We start from the raw sequence: 19,769 nt of genomic DNA on the forward strand, positions 1-19,769 counted from the left end.
GTCTATGGGTAGCATTTTTAATTAATTAATTGGTACGTTATTGGTAGTTTTTAGAACTCACGTGTGTAACATAAAACGTCATAATCCTGCATTAAGACCGCATAAATTTATACCTATGGTTTATACATGAAAATACACGTTGCTTTTCCAAAGGCAGCAGATTTTAGAGTTTTCGAATTCCGAAGACGCATTTGGCACAGCTTTTTATTTTTTATTATTGATATAATTTGAAGCTTACAATATTATAATAATCAATAAACACAATAAACAAGGAGAGAGAGAGAAAAAAAGAAATACATTCCTCCTTCTTCCTATGGACAAATTTCTAAATACACATACACACACACAGAGAAAAAATAAAATAAAACAACTAATAAAAAGCATTATTTATAATAAAAAATTATTGTATGTAAGAAGCGGCATATTAATTAAAAAAAAATCTCCAAAAATTTTATCAACTTATCGTTCTTTTTGTTGTTTCTAAGCAACAGAGATTTTTTTAAGTCTCCATTTCAGAATTTGCTAACTTTTTTCTAGGAATATAATATTTACCATGTAAAATAGTTCACCACATAATCAAACATTTTACATATATTTTTTCCCATTTTTACTCTCTACAGTTTTACAGCTGCTAATTTCTACAGATATAATATAAGAACTGTGATTATATTTGCATGGTTATGTCTATAAGGTTTATTTGAGTTTGTTTTATTGGCTATAACACGACGCTACGGATTGGAAGCAGTTTTCTTAGGAGAGAGATACTGTAACTTTCATAAACAAAACGCGATATATGTGAGTTTTCATTCTTATTAAACAGTGAGTTTGGATACAGGGCATAGTGTTTGATACCGAAGAATTCATTCTTTTTAAATTACGTTTTAAATGACGTTTCAAGGTTGGAAGGAGCCTGATCAGTCGGTGCTGTCAATCATCGGCTCTCACTAAATCCTTGGTGTTTCGAGTCTGACGTCATCACGCAACCGTGTTTTTTGGCAAGTAGTTTATATGGTTAGAGTTAGGTTAGGGTAAAGGTTTCGTAAGACTTGAAACACCAAGGATTTAGTCAAAACCAACAAGCCACGCCCAAGGATTTAATAAGAGCCGTCAATCATCACACTTTAAACCCGCCCACCTTCTTCCGGTGCAGCATTTAAATGTTCCTCAGTTTATCCAGTTCTAAAACTCACAATAAAATCATAATGAGTTCTTCAATGTGTCCTATAATTTATGTGAGAAATGGAAATGAAAAGTATTTGATGAACTAGTTGGGCAACTTTGGGTCAGACCTTAAAATATAATGGCCCACCTGTCACACGCACACACACACACACACACACACACACACACGCACACACACAGTAGTTCTCTATGGGACTGAGAGAGACAAGTTTAGCTGAGAGCTATTTATTCCGCCGGCAGAATTACAGTCATGTTGCTCAAGGCAAAGCTTGTTTGACTTCACTTCTACTTCACATATGAAGTCTTTAACATTGTATCACAACTGGATTTACTATAAAACTGTATAGCCTATAGAATATGTGAGTATGTGTTTCAGCTATGATATAAAATCTCTGTCGTATTGCCTTTTCTTGTTGACGGCTGAGTTTTGCTAACAGTAACAGTCTTGATGGATAGGCCGGACCAGTCTGTGATCTCAGTGGAGATGATGCATGTGTTTGTAAACTTGGAATTAAACTCTTAAAAGTTTGTTTGTTTTAAAGGTCAAATCTATTTCACAACAACTGAAAGTGTGCTGGATGCGTGTTGGTGTGAGTGAGTGATATTGTGATTTAGTTACATGAACTCTCCAAAGGGAAATGCATAGAAACCTTTTGGTCAGAAACCTCCTGGTAATCAGTTATGTTTGACAGTTCTTTTGAATAAACGGTTCTATTCTCAAAATATAAAGTTTGGGAATAGCATGATTATATACAGACTAACAGGAAAAGGAATTTTTAACATATCTAACAATATAACAAGTCCCAGTGAAATTAAAAATGACAATTCTTATTTTTTCATGAAATATTGCAGCGTTTACAGTAAATAGCTTATCAATGTGGGTCATTTTCCTTTTAAAATCCGTGTGCCCTCATAATCTTCAGTTAAAATCTGAAAATGCACTTCCGTCCTGAAACGACCATCCATCTGAAATGACGTAAACTAGGCGGCTTGGGCGGAGCATCCGTTAACTCCTCCCCTTCAGCTTTCAGTCTTCTGCCAGCTTCATTTCAAGATCAATGCAACAGCTGTTTTTACACATCCAATCAATCCGCAGTGAAAAACGCAAGCCACGCCCACTTATTTTCTCCTTTGAAATTCCTTTTCACTCGGAAATGTGTCAGAATACGGAAGCAAAAACGATCGCAACTTCTGGTTCACGGGGACTTTAACATATTACACATCAACCATACTATAACCTATTATAGTTTATCTTAATGTATCATCAGATTGTGATGTCGAACAATATTTTCAGAGGATTTGCAGCAGTAATGCTGTACAGGGATGTGCTTTATTTTAAAAGGACAACACTTTGCATGTTTTAGAATTCTATTATAAATTAAATCTGACAATAATGATCACCAAAAAAACGTAATTATTTTCTCATGCATTTCTGCATAACAGACTAAATGAAGAGTTACTTTGATACAGATGCAAGAAGTGACTTGAAGACAATGACACGGAAGTTTTTGCATAATCAGTTCCATATTTTTGCATAATGAGTTAGTTTGCATGGATCAGATGTTATACCGTAACAATAAACGTTGCCCTTGTTGTGATATCAAGGACATTGTGGAGTAAAGACACAGCGGGTGTGTTTGTGTCACTTCACAGAAAAAAGGCATAACAACATAAACGTGACAGGACTAAAGCAGGCCATGCAAAGAACGTTTACATAATGAACCTCTCAACTCGGAAATCTATATGAAGTCTATATGTGATCTATATATTTTTTAAATCTATATTGTACTACACAACTGAATTGTTACTGTATTGTTGTGTTTCTCTCTGTCTGTCATACAGGTTTTGGAGATGATGGAGGACGGGGGTCCGCGCGTTGCCGATTATTTTGTGGTGTCTGGTCTGAGCGAAGCGTCCGCTCCATTGGGTCAGGAGGTCGTGTTTGATGACGCGTGTCATAAAGCAGCTCAGACCAAACTGCCCATCACAGATGTGATCGTGTTGATGCGATCTATAGGTGAAGATGTTCCTGCAGGTTACACGTGTGTAGAGAGCACACCATCAGGCCTGTCCGCTGATCTTAACCACGGCAGTCTGATGGCACCAGAATTTTACATCTGCTACAGACGAGGACGAGACAAAGCGCCTCTCACAGACCTGGGGTAAATGTGGATGTGTGTTTAATAAGTGTATTGATCTGACAAAACGTTCATACATGTGGCCTAAAAAAAAGAATGGACTAAAAGACACAAAAATCCCATTTTCATGTCATGTTCTTAGAATTCTAGAATGAACGATGAATAAATTCTGATGAATGACTCCCATTGGTTGATGTTAAATTCAAATGTATTTCTGTAAGTTTTGCATTATTGCAAAGCAGCTTTACAGAAAACACATTTTAGCAGTAAAGACAGAAATAAGAAAAAGAAACTATTTAAAAACAGGAATAAGATAACTGTTATCTATAGAAAACCTCTTCAAATGAAGCTAAATCCTTTTATTGCTTGTTTGTTGCTGTTGGTTCATAAATGTTATTTATTTTTTGTTTGTTGTTCTTGATTGCTCTATGACACTGTCTGGTCTGTTATTGTGTTTTTTAGAGTTATTTATGAATGGAAAGAGAAAGTAAAGCAAGGACATCATGTCATTCAGAAGACACCGTACGGACGCCCGGCAAACCTGAGCGGCACTTCATCTCAACGCATTTACATCACATATCAGCGAGCGACGGAGAGCCCTGCGCCCGTCTGTATCACAGACATCTGTATCATCGTACCCGGAAAAGGAGAAAAAACTCCTTGCACGTTCTGTAAAATAGACAAGAATCTCAGCAGCAGTATGGTAAACATAAACCCAACATCATATCTCGTGTGTTTCATTTATGTGGTTGGCTCTAACACTATGGAGAACAATAAATCACTTAAGTATACCTACATCATTGAAAAATACATACAGAAATGAATAATTAAATGATGTGCATAAGTAAAGAAATGCTGGTCAGGAACACACATTATTTTTTTCCACACATTATTTATTTTTTATGTTATTTGTATTTATTTCTGCATTTATGAAATAATTTCTTCAGGGTTCATTTATTTTCTGTTTGTCATTCGTGTTGTCTTTATCTTGTTTTTATGTAGTGGGGTTCAGCTGTATATCTTTGCTACAAGAAGTCTGTGATGAACAGCAACTCTGTTGCTTATAGAGCAGGTTTGTTCCCTTTTAAACACGATGCACAACACATGCAAAACTGCACATTAAAATCAATAAATACTGTATAGGAATGCACAAAACACAATACATGAAATAAAACCAGCATCATCTTATAAATCTGTTCTTGCTGATATCATGTTAAACATCTTTCTTTCATTCATCAGTATCCAGATCATTCAAAAAAACCATCAAGTGATGTTAAACATACAGGTTTGATTGTGTTTAGAAATGCTGAGTCGATATCCCGAAGAAGACTACGAGTCCTTTTCTCTGCCTGAATCTGTACCCATGTTCTGTCTGCCGATGGGAGTTTCAGTGGAGCGCTGGACGCCGCACGTCAAGTACCTGCTGCCAACCTACTCTACATTTGTGTTGACCGGAGCGTCAGGAGAGAAGGTGAACTTTACTGATCTCATACACTTTTTGTGCTCGCTTTTAACCACATCTTCTCCTCTACTACATTTTAGTAGTATACTTTAGTATTTACTATAGTAAACTGTAGTCAAATTCCTATACTATAGTGTTTCACCATCAGTGTTGGGTAAGTTACTCTGAAAAAGTAATTAATTACTAGTTACTTATTACCAGTGGTGGACAGTAACGAAGTAAATTTGCCTGAGTACTGTACTTAAGTACACTTTTTGAGTATCTGTACTTTACTTGAGTATTATTTTTTCTGAGTACTTGTACTTTAACTTCACTACATTTGAAAGACAAATATCATACTTTTTACTCCACTACATTTATAAAAAGGTCCAAAAGTAGAAAATGGTTTCTATGCAGCGGGGTTTCCTGTGTGCGCAATTTATCTGGCTTGCGATCTGCCAGGACCTTTTACTGTTGCCAAGTATTTCAGTTTTTCTAAGCTCGCGGTTTTCCGGCAAGCTTTGAATGGCCATTTGGCAGATTTTTTTAACGCAAATCTGGCAACTCTGGGATCTTCCCCGCTAAACTAATGTAAACGTAGGCGCTGCTACACCGTTGATAGCGCTCTAAAAAGGCAAATAGAACAATAAAAGACGAAAAAGGCACATGTTAAAGTGTGGTGTAATCATCTGTGGGTTACGATCAGTCAAAGATCATAGAAACATTGTCATGAAAATGATCGGCATAACGGCTAAACGGTAAATAAGCATCACATACACCTTGAGCTACACGTGCGTGTTAACTTCTGATCTGCTGCTATATCATTTAAAGCGATTTGGAAAATGAATGATGTTTTTACTGAAGTAACTATAGTTGAAGTATTCCTGTTGAAATAAAAACAATAGAACCCTGCCCAAAATACAACATAAAATGTAATGGATTTAATGGTTATAATGGGAATTGTACTATGGATACTTGTTGTCTACTTGTATGTGATGGATTCTATTGGTGGGATGGTAAATCCTATTGGAATAAAACCCAAAACACACTACAAAGAGGAATTTAATTTAAAAATCTCATTCTAATTAAAAAAATCATTGTTTTTTTCAGCAGGGATGGTATTTGCAGTAAAACCACAGTATCCACAAATTTACCATTTTCTAAATATAGGAACCATACTCCAATTAATAATCTTTAGTAAAACCACACCAACTAAAAATACCATAGTTTCATTATACTAGCTATAGTTTATGGTTGTAGTTAAATTATGGTAATACAAATGGTAATAAATCCAACAAACACATGGCTTCTACACTTTACTATTTACAAGAACCTTACTACTTACTGGCAAATTGCTGCTAAAACTGGTAAAGGGAATATACAAAATAAAAGAACACTGCTCATAAATACATATAGGACTAGGGGGCTAATGAGGATAATTAGGCTAAATGATCATACAGGATTATATCTTAACTAAACATATATGCGCTAAACATATAAAACTCTTAAAGGAGTTGCTCACTGCAAAATTTGCCCCCATTGACTTTCCATAGTAGGAATAAAAACTACTATGGAAAGTCAATGGGGGCAAATTTTGAAGTGAACTACTCCTTTATACCACTGATACTGTGAGCTACTCTGTGTATTCAGTAGGTTGCTTCAGAGGCATAAGGTATACGACAATAAAACAATGCACAACTGACATAAAGGAAATTTACTTTTAATACTTGAGTACTTTTAAAAGCACGTACTTCTGTACTTTTACTTAAGTAAGAATCTGTCTTTACAACTTTTACTTGTAGTGGAGTAATATTTGACCAGTAGTATCTGTACTTTCACTCAAGTAAGGAAGTTGTGTACTTCGTCCACCTCTGCTTATTACATATTCAATAGTGTAATTAGATTACTGTACAAATTACTCTCTCCAAAAAGTTTTTATTTACTTATTATTAATTACTTTCTTATAATTTTGATGTCATTTCCACTATTGAATATATAACATTATTTAGTTCAATAACATTTCTAAATTACAGAAAAAATAAGCGTAATCCCTTACTTTACTTTTTCTAAGGAAAAGTTATTAAATTACAGTAACTAATTACTTACTAACTAGTTACACCCAACACTGCTCACCATAGTGTTCAAGTATACTAGAATATTTAGTAAAGTTTGTCAATTTACTATACAGAATACACAAACCAAAGTGTAGTAATTATGACATACTGCAGCATACTACACCATGCTACAGTAATACTAAAGTACTATAGTTTTACTATAGAAAATAATATTAAAGAAGATTAAAGTATTCGGTACAGTTTATCAATTTACTATCAAGAATACACATTCCAAAGTGTAGCAATTATAACATACTACAGCATACTACAGTTTACTACAGCAATACTAGTAAAGTGCTATAGAAAATACTAAAGTATTCTACAGTATTCAGTACAGTTTATCGGTCTGCTACAGAATACTATAGTATACAAAGTGTAGTAATCACTACAACATACTCCATTATACAGGACAGTTTACTATAGTAAAAACTTGGTATACTACGGTGTTTACTACAGCTTATCAATTCACTACAGTTAATACTACAGAACACTATATTATACTGTACATTAACCAGGTGTAGCAATTGCTGTAATATACTACAGTACACTTCACTACAGTTTACTATAGTACAGTACATTCTACCGTATACCATAGGATTTACTAGAAGTTAACACTACAGAATATTATAGTGTACATGAAAATGAAAGCGTGGTACTTTCATTGACTCCATTGTAGTTAATAATGACGTATACTGCAGTATTCTTCAATGTGGGATATCTACTGCACTCGGTATTGTGTCCGTGTGTTTCTGCAGGTGTACGGTGCAGCGCTGCAGTTTTTTGAAGTGTATGCAGAAGAGCGTTTAACAGAGCATCAGAGAAAACAGCTGAACATGACGGAGTCAAAAACCACACGCGTGAAATCCTGCTCCAGAGCCGACACAAGCTCACCTGTAGCGTCAGGAATCATTCACGCTAATAAATGCATCTGCGTTCTGTCTCACTGGCCGTTCTTTGACCCTTTCAAGAAGTTTCTGACCTTCCTCTACCGTTACTCGGTATCTGGACCTCATGCTCTGCCCCTTGAGAAGTCAGTCTGAAACATAGGAAACCTGAATGATCTGATGTGATTGTGAGCTGACATCATCTCCTCTCTGTCCTGCAGACACATCTCACACTTCATGCACAACGTTCCGTTTCCCAGCGCACAGAGACCTCGCATTCTCCTGCAGGTGTGTGTGTGTGTGTGTGTGCTCAGCGGCAGTCTTGTCATCAGAATAAAACGTGTTTGTGTTTCACAGTTATCTCCTCATGACAGCGTGTTGTTCAGTCGGCCGGTCCTCTGTCCTTTACCTCTGAGGTACTGCTCGTGTGAAGCGTGTTTGTGGTTTTTATTTATCATCACAAAGATAACAAAACAAAGCTGCGTGTGTGTGTTCCAGCGGTGGTCGTTTCTGTACTCTTCTGAAGCACTTGGGTCCTGAGAACACAACCTCTGTGTTGTTGTTTGCTCTGACGGAGCAGAAGATTGTGATGCACTCGACGCAAGCGGCCGTCCTCACCAGCGTCGCTGAAGCTCTGCTGTCTGTCAGTTTATTCACTCTTATGAACTCTTATGAACACATAAGATCACACGCTTCTGCGTGAATGTAGATTTGAATGTGTGCTTCACAGGTGAGATGAGTGATGTAACGTGGGAGGTTTTGCTTTCAGATGCTCTTCCCGTTGCAGTGGCAGTGTCCGTATATCCCGCTGTGTCCTCTCTCTCTGTCGGGTGTTCTCAGCGCTCCCTGTCCGTTCATTGTGGGTGTGGATTCGCGATACTTCGACATCTATGAACCACCGCTGGATGTCATATGTGTGGATCTGGATACAAACAACATCTTTCGGTGAGTTTGTATCACAGAACATCCCGGCGATTCTAAACTGATGCCTTCAGTTCAATCCAATTTTTTGGAACAAATCGGTTCCACTACCTCATCTTTTCAATCTTGACTAGTGAAACGATAAAAGTTTGATGAGTTTTACAGCAAAAACGTATTATTGCATCACATCATACTTACAGTGGTCAAAACACTTTGTGGTCAGCAAAAAAGTACATTTCTTTTAAAAATACTTATTTGAGGTCAGATTTTCTTTTTTTGTTCGTGGATGTTCATATTGACTTCAATTTCAAGAACGATGTGAACTTTTTTGTCAGTGTATTTCGAGTTTAATTGGATGCGGTTTTGTGTTCCTATTTAACGGCCAGTTGGATTTGATTGCATTTTATTTCACGTGTGCTTTTGTGTATGTGTGTGTTTAGCGCTGAAGAAACACAAGCTCTGACACTGAAGATCCTGCCGAAGAAAGCCAGAAAAAAACTTCTGAATGCCCTCAAAGATCTCTATGTGGAGATGTCTGATGGTAGTCATTATATACTGTACATGCAAATCTGTGTTCAGGTGAGACATCAGAGATGTGAGTGAGTGTGTTTGTGTTTGATACAGGACCCAGAGATGATGGATTGTTAGATTTATTCATGTGTGATCTGGAGCTCAGCAGTGGACGGACTTTCCAGACGGTGGAGCTGAACATTCAAGAGGTGTTTCTGTGCTTCATGGCTGATATTTTAAAGGGTTACAGGAGCTTTCTGAGACCCATCATCGATGTTCCTTCAGATACAGCCACAGACGCCACATCACTGTTTGATCTACAGGGTGAGCAGCTTTGGTGCTATAGACCCTTTCATCAGTAACGTTTGTTTGTGTCGTTAAAGTCCCCGTGAAACGCAAGTTGCGATCATTTTTCCTTCCGTATTTTGACACATTTCCGAGTGAAAAGGAATTTCGAATGAGAAAAATAGTGGGCGTGGCTTTCGTCTTTCTCTGTGCTTTGATTGGATGTATAAAAATAGCCGTTGCATTTTGAAATGGAACTGGCAGCAGACTGACAGTTGAAGGGGAGGAGTTAACGGATGCTCCGCCCAAGCCGTCTAAAATAAGATAGATAGTCGTTAAAGGAAGGAAGTGCACTTTCAGATTTTAACTGAAGATTATGAGGGCACACGATTTTTAAAAAGAGAATGACAAGCATTGATAAACTATTTACTATAAACGCTGCAATATTTCATGAAAAAATAGGCATTGTGATTTTTTATTTCACCGGGACTTTAAGATGAAACCGTCTATACTTATGTTAAACTATACTTCAAAATATATATACATTCAGTCTATTATATGCACTTCACTCTAAAAAAAATTTATGTGGCTTAGTAAATATCACAAAAAATAAACAGTTATATTAACTTAATACAATCTTTTAAAATCATTTAACTGATATTTCAGTGGGACGTATTAAAAAATGATTAAAAAATCCAACATTTGATTTCTCTAAAATTTACATATATTATTTATTTATTATATATTATTTAATGAAAAAATAAGTATTTAATGAACAAATTATATTTTTATATACACTTAATATTTTGGGTGAATATTAATAGAAATATTTGAGTTACTCACATTTACGTACACTTTTTACTTACATTTACACAATTTAAACAGTATATTTCATTGATTTCACAGCTTTAAAATGTACTCAATTTGAGTGTAAATTGTTTCACATAAAATTACAGTTACATTTTTTAGAGTGTTCTCAGAAAAAGGTCGTACTCAAAGTTTAGAAATGACTGTTACATGTAAAGTACACTTAAAAGGATAATTTTAAGAACAAAACATTGGCCAGTTTAGTTTTTGTTTAGTAGTATTAATATAGTACACTTACAATGAACTTACTGTACACTAATACTACACAATGCATACTACAGTATATACTTGGTTATGCTAAAGTATACTGTACTTAATAAATGAAGTTGAAGTATACTACAGTATTGTAAGGGTGGCTGGATGCATATTATTATTCTGTCATTGCTTTGCTTAGTGTAGGCCTATTTGTGTTTTATTCTCACACAGGGTTCGTGAGACATCAGGACTCCTCAAAACAAACGTTTTATTCATTGTTGACGAAAACTCAGATGTTTATGCGGTTTATTGAGGAGCGTTCATTTGTCAGTGACAGAGATGCCAGTCTGGCTTTCTTTGATGAATGCGTTGAGAAGGTTTGTCAAATTCACCCGAAAACACCTCAATACAACTGAAATTCAATCAGTATTGTGTTTTATATGTTTCTCTTCTCTTTTTTTTATCTCATCCTGTGTGTGATTTCACTTCCGAAAGCTTCACGGCACAGAGCAAAACAGTGATGGAGTTAAGGTATAAGCTCATAAGAATAAACTCTGGATGTCTCCTGGTCATCTTCACAACGTTTGGAGTGTTTGAGTTTGCTTCAGCTAGAAATTCTCTTGAAAGATTTTGTGGTTTTTAGTTTGTGTGTGTTGGATTTGAGATCGTCTGTGTGCTACTGACATATTATGTCTTTTTCTACCTGAAAGAAACAAAAGTATTCACGATCTTCTTTTGACTCACAGCAAGTGCATGGAGTACCGGTGCATCATTACTAAAGCTGATGTGTTGTTATTCGCATCTGAACTAACATCATCAGCTCTTTACCGTGGTAAAAACATATTAACACATGCCTGCTTTACTACAGCATCTGCATTTTATATGTTTATACATAAACTTTAAATGTATATGATTGATGTGTTGTGTTTAGAAGGATGAAAGTCGACTGATTGAATTGGATAAATCATATTGTAGTGAACACACAGTATTTATCAGCCCACCTGAACTGCCCACCTCACCTGACGGAGAGGAACACATGCTGAGCTACAGGTACACACCCTAAACAAACAAAAATCAATGAGAATATACTGGAAAATATAATCCAATATAATTCGTGTTTATATTAAAGCAATAAGCATTTTATAACAGGTAAGGGCGTTGTGGCACGAAGCGGAGTGCCTAAAACCCTGTAGCTGTTATAAAATGCACTGTAACCCACTGCTTCGCGGGGCTTATTGCTTTTATAAAACGGTTATTCCATATGCTTAGCAAGGTTTCATCAAATAAAGTAAATAAAATGATATTTAGGCTATGTGGTGCGGTCAGCCGTTATATATTGAGGTATTTTATAACGGCTTAGAACTCCGCTCAGCCAATCAGAATCAAGGACCAGAACTGACCGTTTTATAATTATTAATATATGAAAAGCGTACATTATTATGCAATATATTGTAATATATTAACAATGTATTATTTTACTGTATATACTTTCAAATACATAAACACCGTTTCACAGGACATGCGCGCCTGGACTGCAGTTAACTTCCGGTTTGTGTTTGGCTAGTGTCTAATAACATTTTATATTTTATTTAATTTATGTTCAAATTAATTTATATTATTATTTTATTGTATAATAATTGTATTAAATAAACAATTTGTTGCAAGGGTCCTGTAGTTTGGTTGCATTTAAAGCCCCCGTGAACCGGAAGTTGCGATCGTTTTTACTTCCGTATTATGACGCATTTCCGAGTGATGAAAATAGTGGGCGTGGCTTTCTTCCTTCTCTGCGATTTGATTGGATGTATAAAAACATCCGTTGCATTTTGAAACAGAACTGGCAGCAGACTGACAGTTGAAGGGGAGGAGTTAATGGATGCTCCGCCCAAGCCGTCCAACATACGTCATTTAAGACGGTTAGTCATTACAGGACGGAAGCGCATTTTCAGATTTTAACTGAAGATTATGAGGGCACACGAATTTTAATAATACTGTAGAATGACTCGCATTGACAAACTATTTACAATAAATGCAGCAATATTTCATGAAAAAGTAGGCATTGTGGTTTTCAATTTCACTGGGACTTAACCGTACAGTACATTGACATCTAGCGGTTGAGCTTGGTATCGCAGTCTAAATTCAAAATATTGGAGAGACAAATTCAGCCAATTTACGGTTCTTCTCGGTTTCTTTTAATAATCTACAGGCACTGTATTGTTTGTGAATGTGTACCGGAGTTTAAGGGTAGTTCATTAACGCGCGCATGTGCAGTAACATTTGTTTTATCACCGTCTATATTACCGTATATTTTCCGTAAGTGTATTATAAATAGTGTGAATTTAATGTTAAATGTATTTGTTTTGTGTGTGTTTCAGTTATAGCGGTTTTCCACTGTTAAGAAATGAATTGTTTGATCGTGTGGTCGACTTTCCAACCAGCACTAAACAGACACTAATCCAACAAACCTGTCCAACACAAACCGATTCAACACTCAGACGGACCAAACAGGTGCAGGAGATCTGCATATTCATCATGATAAAAGTGTTTTTATCGCACATTTATGTGGCATCATTCTTTTTCTGTAGGAATTGAAGTGGGCACAGAAGACGGCTCACAAATATTCCGCCGAGCCTCATCTGTGGTCCAGACGTCTGCTGTGCTGTTCATTCGGCCTGTGGTTCATCTGTCTGCCAGCGTACATCAAAGTGTGTCCTTCGAAAACACGGGCGCTACACGCCGCATACGACACGCTGAGGAAGATGAGAGAGAGAACACTACAGCCTCCGGATGAGGTGAAATCATACAACACATATCAACACAAACACACCACGAACATCACATCTGATGGAGATCTCTGCTGGGTTTCATTTCAGTCTCCAAACCGTTTTAGCTGTTTCTCCCTAAATTGAAATAAAAACGGAAATAAATAAGAGCGTACTTGTTGAAACACATGAAGAGGACGGAGGTGTAAAATGAATGTCGATTGTAGAGGTAAAATAATCTGGATTTGAGTAAATGTGATGAGAAATGTTTGAGTTCATATTGAGACCTTCAATAATATTGACTTTTGATTGCACACTTGACAAATCTGAGCTATATAATATGTTATATACATAATATAATATAATACGTTTCATTTGCGACACTGCACGCGGTAGACCAATCACAGCAGACTAGACCATCTGACCAATCAGATCAGAGTAGGCTGACAGAAAGGAGGGGATTAGACAGATGAATCGCCAGAAGAATCATTTGAGAGTCAGTCAAGAAGTAAGGTAACAATAACGGCCTATTATTAGAAAAAGAAAGTGTTTTTACACCGTGTATGTACATAAACTTGTTGTTGGGCACTCCATAAACCAAAGTAAGACCTTAAAAATCACAAAATATTTACTCTTTAAAGAGATCTAATTTTTGGTTAACGCTCCAGCTGTTGTATTTCTAGTAGACATTTACACTTTTATAACTTTATTCAGCACATTGATGTGATTTTTCTTTGTGTATTGTGGCAGTGATATAAAGCGATCATTTAGTATCTTCACACGTTGTGTGTTGTAGGTGTGTTATCGTATTGTGATGCAGTTGTGTGGCGAGTACGGTCAGCCCGTGTTGGCTGTCAGGGTTTTGTCTCAGATGAGAAAGGCCGGCCTTCATCCTAATGCCATCACTTATGGATATTACAACAAGGTACATCAGATGAATCCCACCATTTGTCGTTAATTACCAATTTTATACACGACACCTCTAATTTACGTAAATCCCAAAAAGCAAAAAAACACATTGTGTGTGTGCGCTTGAAGTCAAAGAATACGTGCATGAATAGGTACACTGACGCATACTGTAGGTGTTGTAACTCACCAATATTTTAAACGCAACATTGTAATTGTAATCATTTTAATATGCATTTTATTTGAATTAAAAGTTATTTAAAGGTGCAGTGTGTAATTTTTTGGAGGATCTATTGACAGAAATGCAATATAATACACATAACTATATCTTCAGAGGTGTATAAAGACCTTACATAGAGAAACTTTATGTTTTTATTACTTTAGAATGAGCTATTTCTATCTACATACACCGCGGGCCCTCTTACATGAATTCACCATGTTGTTTCTACAGTAGCCCTAAACGGACGAACTGCTCTACAGAACGCGTTTTGTAAATACAAAAATCTCCTTCGGCAAAGAAGCGAAAATGTGACGACATTTTAGTGCTGTAGTGGCTGGGAGGGTTGGAGTGAGCCGTTGGTTGCAATTTGCAAACTCACCGCTAGATGCTGCTAAATTTCACACACTGGACCTTTAAATTCTTAATTGGAAATTCTATGATCTGATCAGTTCCACCTCTCGGCCTTCATGTGTGGTTATTAAACAGTGTGATGTATGCTATTTGCGTGTGTGTTTTTCAGGCTGTGTTGGAGAACGTCTGGCCGTCCGGCACTCGAGGAGGATATTTCCTCTGGTCTAAACTGAGAAATGTGATTATGGCCATCGCTCACTTGAAAAGCGGCCTGAAGAAACAGCAGCACGTTACTTTAACTCACTACTCTTGTACAGGTGCACACGACACACATCTCACAGATACAAATGTGATTCTAGTGAAACACAAATATTCAAGAGCCAAACCGCGATTCCCTTGATCTGAAATTTGTTGGTGTTTGGTTGGTTGGTGCAATGTAAGTCCCTTTGGATAAAAGCGTCTGCCAAATGCGTAAATGTAAATGTTGATGTGGGGTGTATGATCTCGAAGAAAAAAACTATAATGTCCACTGACTTAACAAATCAAATCATATAATTATTCATTAACATTATTTTTCTACATTTTTTGTCCTGCACTTGGACCCATTTGGGATGTGCACAACTTTTTATATTTTTTTACTGTATCATCTCTCACATGATTGTGCATGTTTCTATCATCTTTCATTGAATCTGTGAATATTTTTTGGTCATTCACAGAGACTGTCAGTGACCACGGACCTCCATCACATCACACACAAACTCGTTCCGCATCACCACCGCTTTCCCATGCCAATCCATCCTGTGAGTCTGTGAGACACATCAGAAAGATTTTATAAATGCAAATGTACATTTACATTATTTTCTTTCTTTGTACTGTTTCTCCATGACTGTAGATCATGACGCCGGACTGCTGTTCTCATCGTCTTTAGAAGACATCGGTGTGGTCAACAGCCGTTCGTGTAGATGTCATCACAGATCTGTTGACAGGTCCGGTGCTCAACACGCGTGCCGTGACAGCTCACACAACACGAGAGCAAAGACGCACAGCCAGGACTCCAGAGATCCGGACTCGACCCCCATCTTTGCCTTTGAGGATCTGGATTTAGACAACACAACAGATGTAGAGATGATGTGGACTAACAGCGGTCGCTCTGAAACTCGACGTGCTTCCAGACGGATGGATGTGAAGACGGGCTGTGATCCTCTTTCTCTGCTGGCCTCAGAGTTTGAGGAGGACACAGAATCTTCGCTTCAAGACACCGTCTGCAGTCCGTCTGTCAGCCGTCACCTGGCAGAAGAGATCGAGATGTACATGAAACACTCCTGCAGTCCGCGGAGCAGCCGAGCGCCGAGCGTGGACCTCGGTGTCGTGTCCAATCACAGCCCGCGTCTGATGTCTGCATCTCCAAACTCATCTGTGGGGATAGATTCTCTCCTCCCTCCATCACTGGATGTTCTCAAGAGCAGCGTCATGTCTGCAGGACGAGAGGTGGCCGAGAGAGCCAGTCGATGGTATTCACAGTTTGCTAAAGTGAGTGACAGTACAGGAGTGTTCGATCTGTGTGTTGAATCAAGTCAATGCATCTAATGACACATTGCAATTCACTGTGCATTCATTTCTTTCATTCATATCTATTGATATTCTTTAAAACCATTTGTACAAATGAAAGTTTCTGTTGATGTTCAAGGTTGTCGATGGCACCATACTGCCCAAAACATTTTTCTATTTTGCCAAAAAATGAATTTCATGTTGTCTTGTTTTGTAGTACAAATATCAACATATATTTACTTGAGAAACAAAATGAACGAATTTTTTTTATTTATTTAGTAACCATAATTTAACTAAATGTTTAGTTATTTAATTTAATTTAGTAACCATAATTGAACAAAATATTTCATAATTTTATTTAATTAATAATTTAATTTAGTAAACATAATTTAACACAATACTTAATTTCATTTATTAACCACAATTAAAAATATATTTATTTAATAATTTAATTTAGTAACCATAATTTTAAAAAATAATAATTTAATTTAGTAGCCATAATTCAACAAAATATTTAATATCTTAATTTAATTTAATAACCATAATTTAACAAAATATTTAATGATTTAATTAGGAAGCATATTTTAACAAAATATGTAATTAAGAATTTAATTTGGTAACCATAATTTAACAAAATATTGAATATCTTAATTTAGTAACCATAATTTAACAAAATATTGAATCGCTTAATTTAAGCTATTAAAAATTTAATTTAAACTTAATTTAATTTAATTTGGTAACGGTAATTTAACAAAATAATTAAACATTTGCTTTAGTAACCATCTTTTTTTTAAAAAAAAAAGACTGCATCTCTTAAGTAATTTTGTTTCTCATTTAAATGTATCTTAAAATAAGGTTTTCTACATTATTATACATGAATCATACATATATTAACCATTTTAATATCTTGTTGTGCAAACAAAAAAAGATTATAAAATATTAATTTCTTACTGAAATATATCTAAAACTTTTTAAATCAAGATACATTTAAATATCTTGACAGAAGATATTTAGTCTTGTTTTACGAAAGAAAATATAAGAATTAGGGACGTTTATGTTTAAAACAAGCAAAACATCTGCAAATGGAGTAAGAAAAATAATCTTAAATTAAGTACTTAAAAAAGTCAAACTTTTTTTTTTCCAGATTTTTTTATGTTGCTTATTCTTATCTTTTCTTTCCCAAGACAAATACCTAAGGTCACTTTTCTTGTCAACAAAATGTATCTTAATTTAAGAATGTTAAGATATTTGTACTTTAAAACAAGAATCCTTCATAAGAATGTCATTTTTCGCAATGTATAAAATGTTTAATATATATAATATTGTACTTTTTGTATTGTGTGCAGGACAGTGATTCAGACAAACAGGGCGTGTTTTCATCTGAGAAAGAGAATGATGCTGAAGATGAAGAGCACTGTGTGACATCATCATCTGTTGACCAATCAGCATCACCAGAACACTCATGTAAACCGACACGACACAAATATTCTCATTTCTTCCCCTGTATACTACAGTATGTACAGTATATCTGACGGATGTTTACCTCAGCAGCTTGTATTTTTACACGGCGAGACTGGACCTGTGCAGATCATTCTGATCACAGAGACGACGAGCAGAACTGTGCCATGGAGGTGAGCAGGACTCAATCTTTATGAACTCGATCTAAATCAGTCATTTACTCTGCCAAAGTCCAAGTTAACGGCGCAGATGTTAGAAATAACCCACTACTGTAGCATATGAATATGTACGTGTGTTGTTAGGTGCTGATGTCGAGCTGCTCGCGCTGTCAGACGTGTGACTGTCTGGTGTATGATGAAGAGATCATGGCCGGCTGGACAGCAGATGACTCCAATCTCAACGCTTCCTGTCCATTCTGTGCCAACACCTTCCTTCCCTTCCTGAACATAGAGATCAGAGACCTCAGACAGCCCGGGAGGTTCTCAGATGCAATCTCTTCCATGTACATCACATTACATTTACTGTCATACATGTTCTTCTCACGCGTTCTGGATTCCTCTGACAGGTTGTTTCTGAAAAGCAGTCCATCAGAGAAGATGCTGGAACCCTTCACACCGACATCGACATCAGCTCCTCATGACAGCAGCAGGTGCTCAAAAACAATGAACATATGAATGTTGACATTTATTATAAACCAATCATTTAATTGAATGCAGTTATCTGACATCGATGTTGAATGTTGCTCTTTCATAGCTCAGGAGATTTGATGGAGTTCTCAGTTTAAGTCAGAAAGTTTCTCTTAAAATCAAAACAGAATCAAACGAGGTGTAAATGAATGTAGAGGTAAAATAATCCGGATTTGATGAGAAATGTTTGAGTTCATATTGAGACCTTCAATAATATCGACGTTTGATCGCAGACTTGACAAATCTGAGCTCAGTTTGACACATTGTTGACATCTCTTCTCAAACTCCAATGACAGACACGTTTCCGACTCTTTTTCTTAGAAGAAATATCTGAATGAAGTTTTGAAACTATAAATTCTGAAAATATAAATACTGAGAGCTCATATTTTCATTATTACTCAAACCTCAGACAGACGAATCCAGAGACACACAACAGCAGAACCTTCAGACCTGTGGAGGAATCCATTAGATCCGTTGCTACGGTAACGCACACACACAACATAAAAGATGATTTGAAGATGCTATCACATATTCCCTGTGTGATAAGATTCTGAAGGTTATATTTTACTTCCTGGATAGATGTTTATAAGAACATCTGTTATTTAATTTTTTTTTAAAGTTAATAGTGAGGAAAAAATAAATCTCAAATAAGGATTTCATATTTTATACTTATACCTGGTTAACATGAATGTTGACAGGTTAAGGATTTCGTAGATGATGTAGAGTGGAAAAAGTTGACATGGTTAGATTTTCCAAAACCCAGTGACAAACATAAAGGGTGACTAATGATAATGATTTATGGCAAAAAATTAAAATCGCCAAATACGGAGATACGAGGTTTCAGAAGGACAGCAGCGATATATGTAAATGTGAATATGAATGTATTTTCAGGATCGGTTGAGTTTATCCTGGCGTCTGCATCATCCAGAGCCGGTGACGATACAGTATCTCAGTCCACTGGTGCTGTGGAAAGAACTGGAGAGTTTAATAGAGAACGAGGGCAGTGACATCATCTGTCGTTCTTCTGTGGTGGATAAACATCCCATCATCTACTGGAACCTCATGTGTTACTTCACACGACTTCAGTTACCTAGCAACCTGACGGGACTCATACTGACCTCAGAACACTGCAACAGAGGATCACAGGTACCAAACCATCCACTCATCCATCCATCCATTTATCTAAATACCATTCCATCCATCCATCCTTGCACTCACTCACTCACTCACTCACTCACTCACTCACTCACTCACTCACTCTCTCACTCACTCACTCACTCACTCACTCACTCACTCACTCACTC

At 36.4% G+C, this 19,769-nt stretch overlaps 1 protein-coding gene across 1 annotated transcript in view; it reads left to right on the forward strand.

Moving 5' to 3' along the window:
* Positions 1-1,442: 1,442 nt before the first annotated feature.
* LOC130552928 (C-myc promoter-binding protein-like) overlaps positions 1,443-19,769 on the forward strand; it is a 21,779-nt gene continuing 3,452 nt past the window's right edge. Inside the window, exons 1-27 of the mRNA XM_057331652.1 lie at positions 1,443-1,541; positions 3,025-3,344; positions 3,783-4,023; positions 4,323-4,392; positions 4,622-4,791; positions 7,631-7,905; positions 7,981-8,047; positions 8,117-8,175; positions 8,258-8,402; positions 8,529-8,704; positions 9,121-9,221; positions 9,305-9,514; positions 10,769-10,914; positions 11,033-11,068; positions 11,469-11,587; positions 12,910-13,042; positions 13,120-13,326; positions 14,093-14,221; positions 14,943-15,090; positions 15,490-15,573; positions 15,666-16,303; positions 17,668-17,785; positions 17,870-17,952; positions 18,082-18,257; positions 18,345-18,428; positions 18,875-18,947; positions 19,357-19,611. Of these exons, the coding sequence (XP_057187635.1) occupies positions 3,034-3,344; positions 3,783-4,023; positions 4,323-4,392; positions 4,622-4,791; positions 7,631-7,905; positions 7,981-8,047; positions 8,117-8,175; positions 8,258-8,402; positions 8,529-8,704; positions 9,121-9,221; positions 9,305-9,514; positions 10,769-10,914; positions 11,033-11,068; positions 11,469-11,587; positions 12,910-13,042; positions 13,120-13,326; positions 14,093-14,221; positions 14,943-15,090; positions 15,490-15,573; positions 15,666-16,303; positions 17,668-17,785; positions 17,870-17,952; positions 18,082-18,257; positions 18,345-18,428; positions 18,875-18,947; positions 19,357-19,611 (4,254 nt within the window). The 5' untranslated portion in view covers positions 1,443-1,541; positions 3,025-3,033. The remainder of the gene's footprint in view (positions 1,542-3,024; positions 3,345-3,782; positions 4,024-4,322; positions 4,393-4,621; positions 4,792-7,630; positions 7,906-7,980; positions 8,048-8,116; positions 8,176-8,257; positions 8,403-8,528; positions 8,705-9,120; positions 9,222-9,304; positions 9,515-10,768; positions 10,915-11,032; positions 11,069-11,468; positions 11,588-12,909; positions 13,043-13,119; positions 13,327-14,092; positions 14,222-14,942; positions 15,091-15,489; positions 15,574-15,665; positions 16,304-17,667; positions 17,786-17,869; positions 17,953-18,081; positions 18,258-18,344; positions 18,429-18,874; positions 18,948-19,356; positions 19,612-19,769) is intronic.

This window comes from Triplophysa rosa, linkage group LG1 (assembly GCF_024868665.1).
Source record: "Triplophysa rosa linkage group LG1, Trosa_1v2, whole genome shotgun sequence".
Taxonomy (NCBI): Eukaryota; Metazoa; Chordata; class Actinopteri; order Cypriniformes; family Nemacheilidae; genus Triplophysa; species Triplophysa rosa.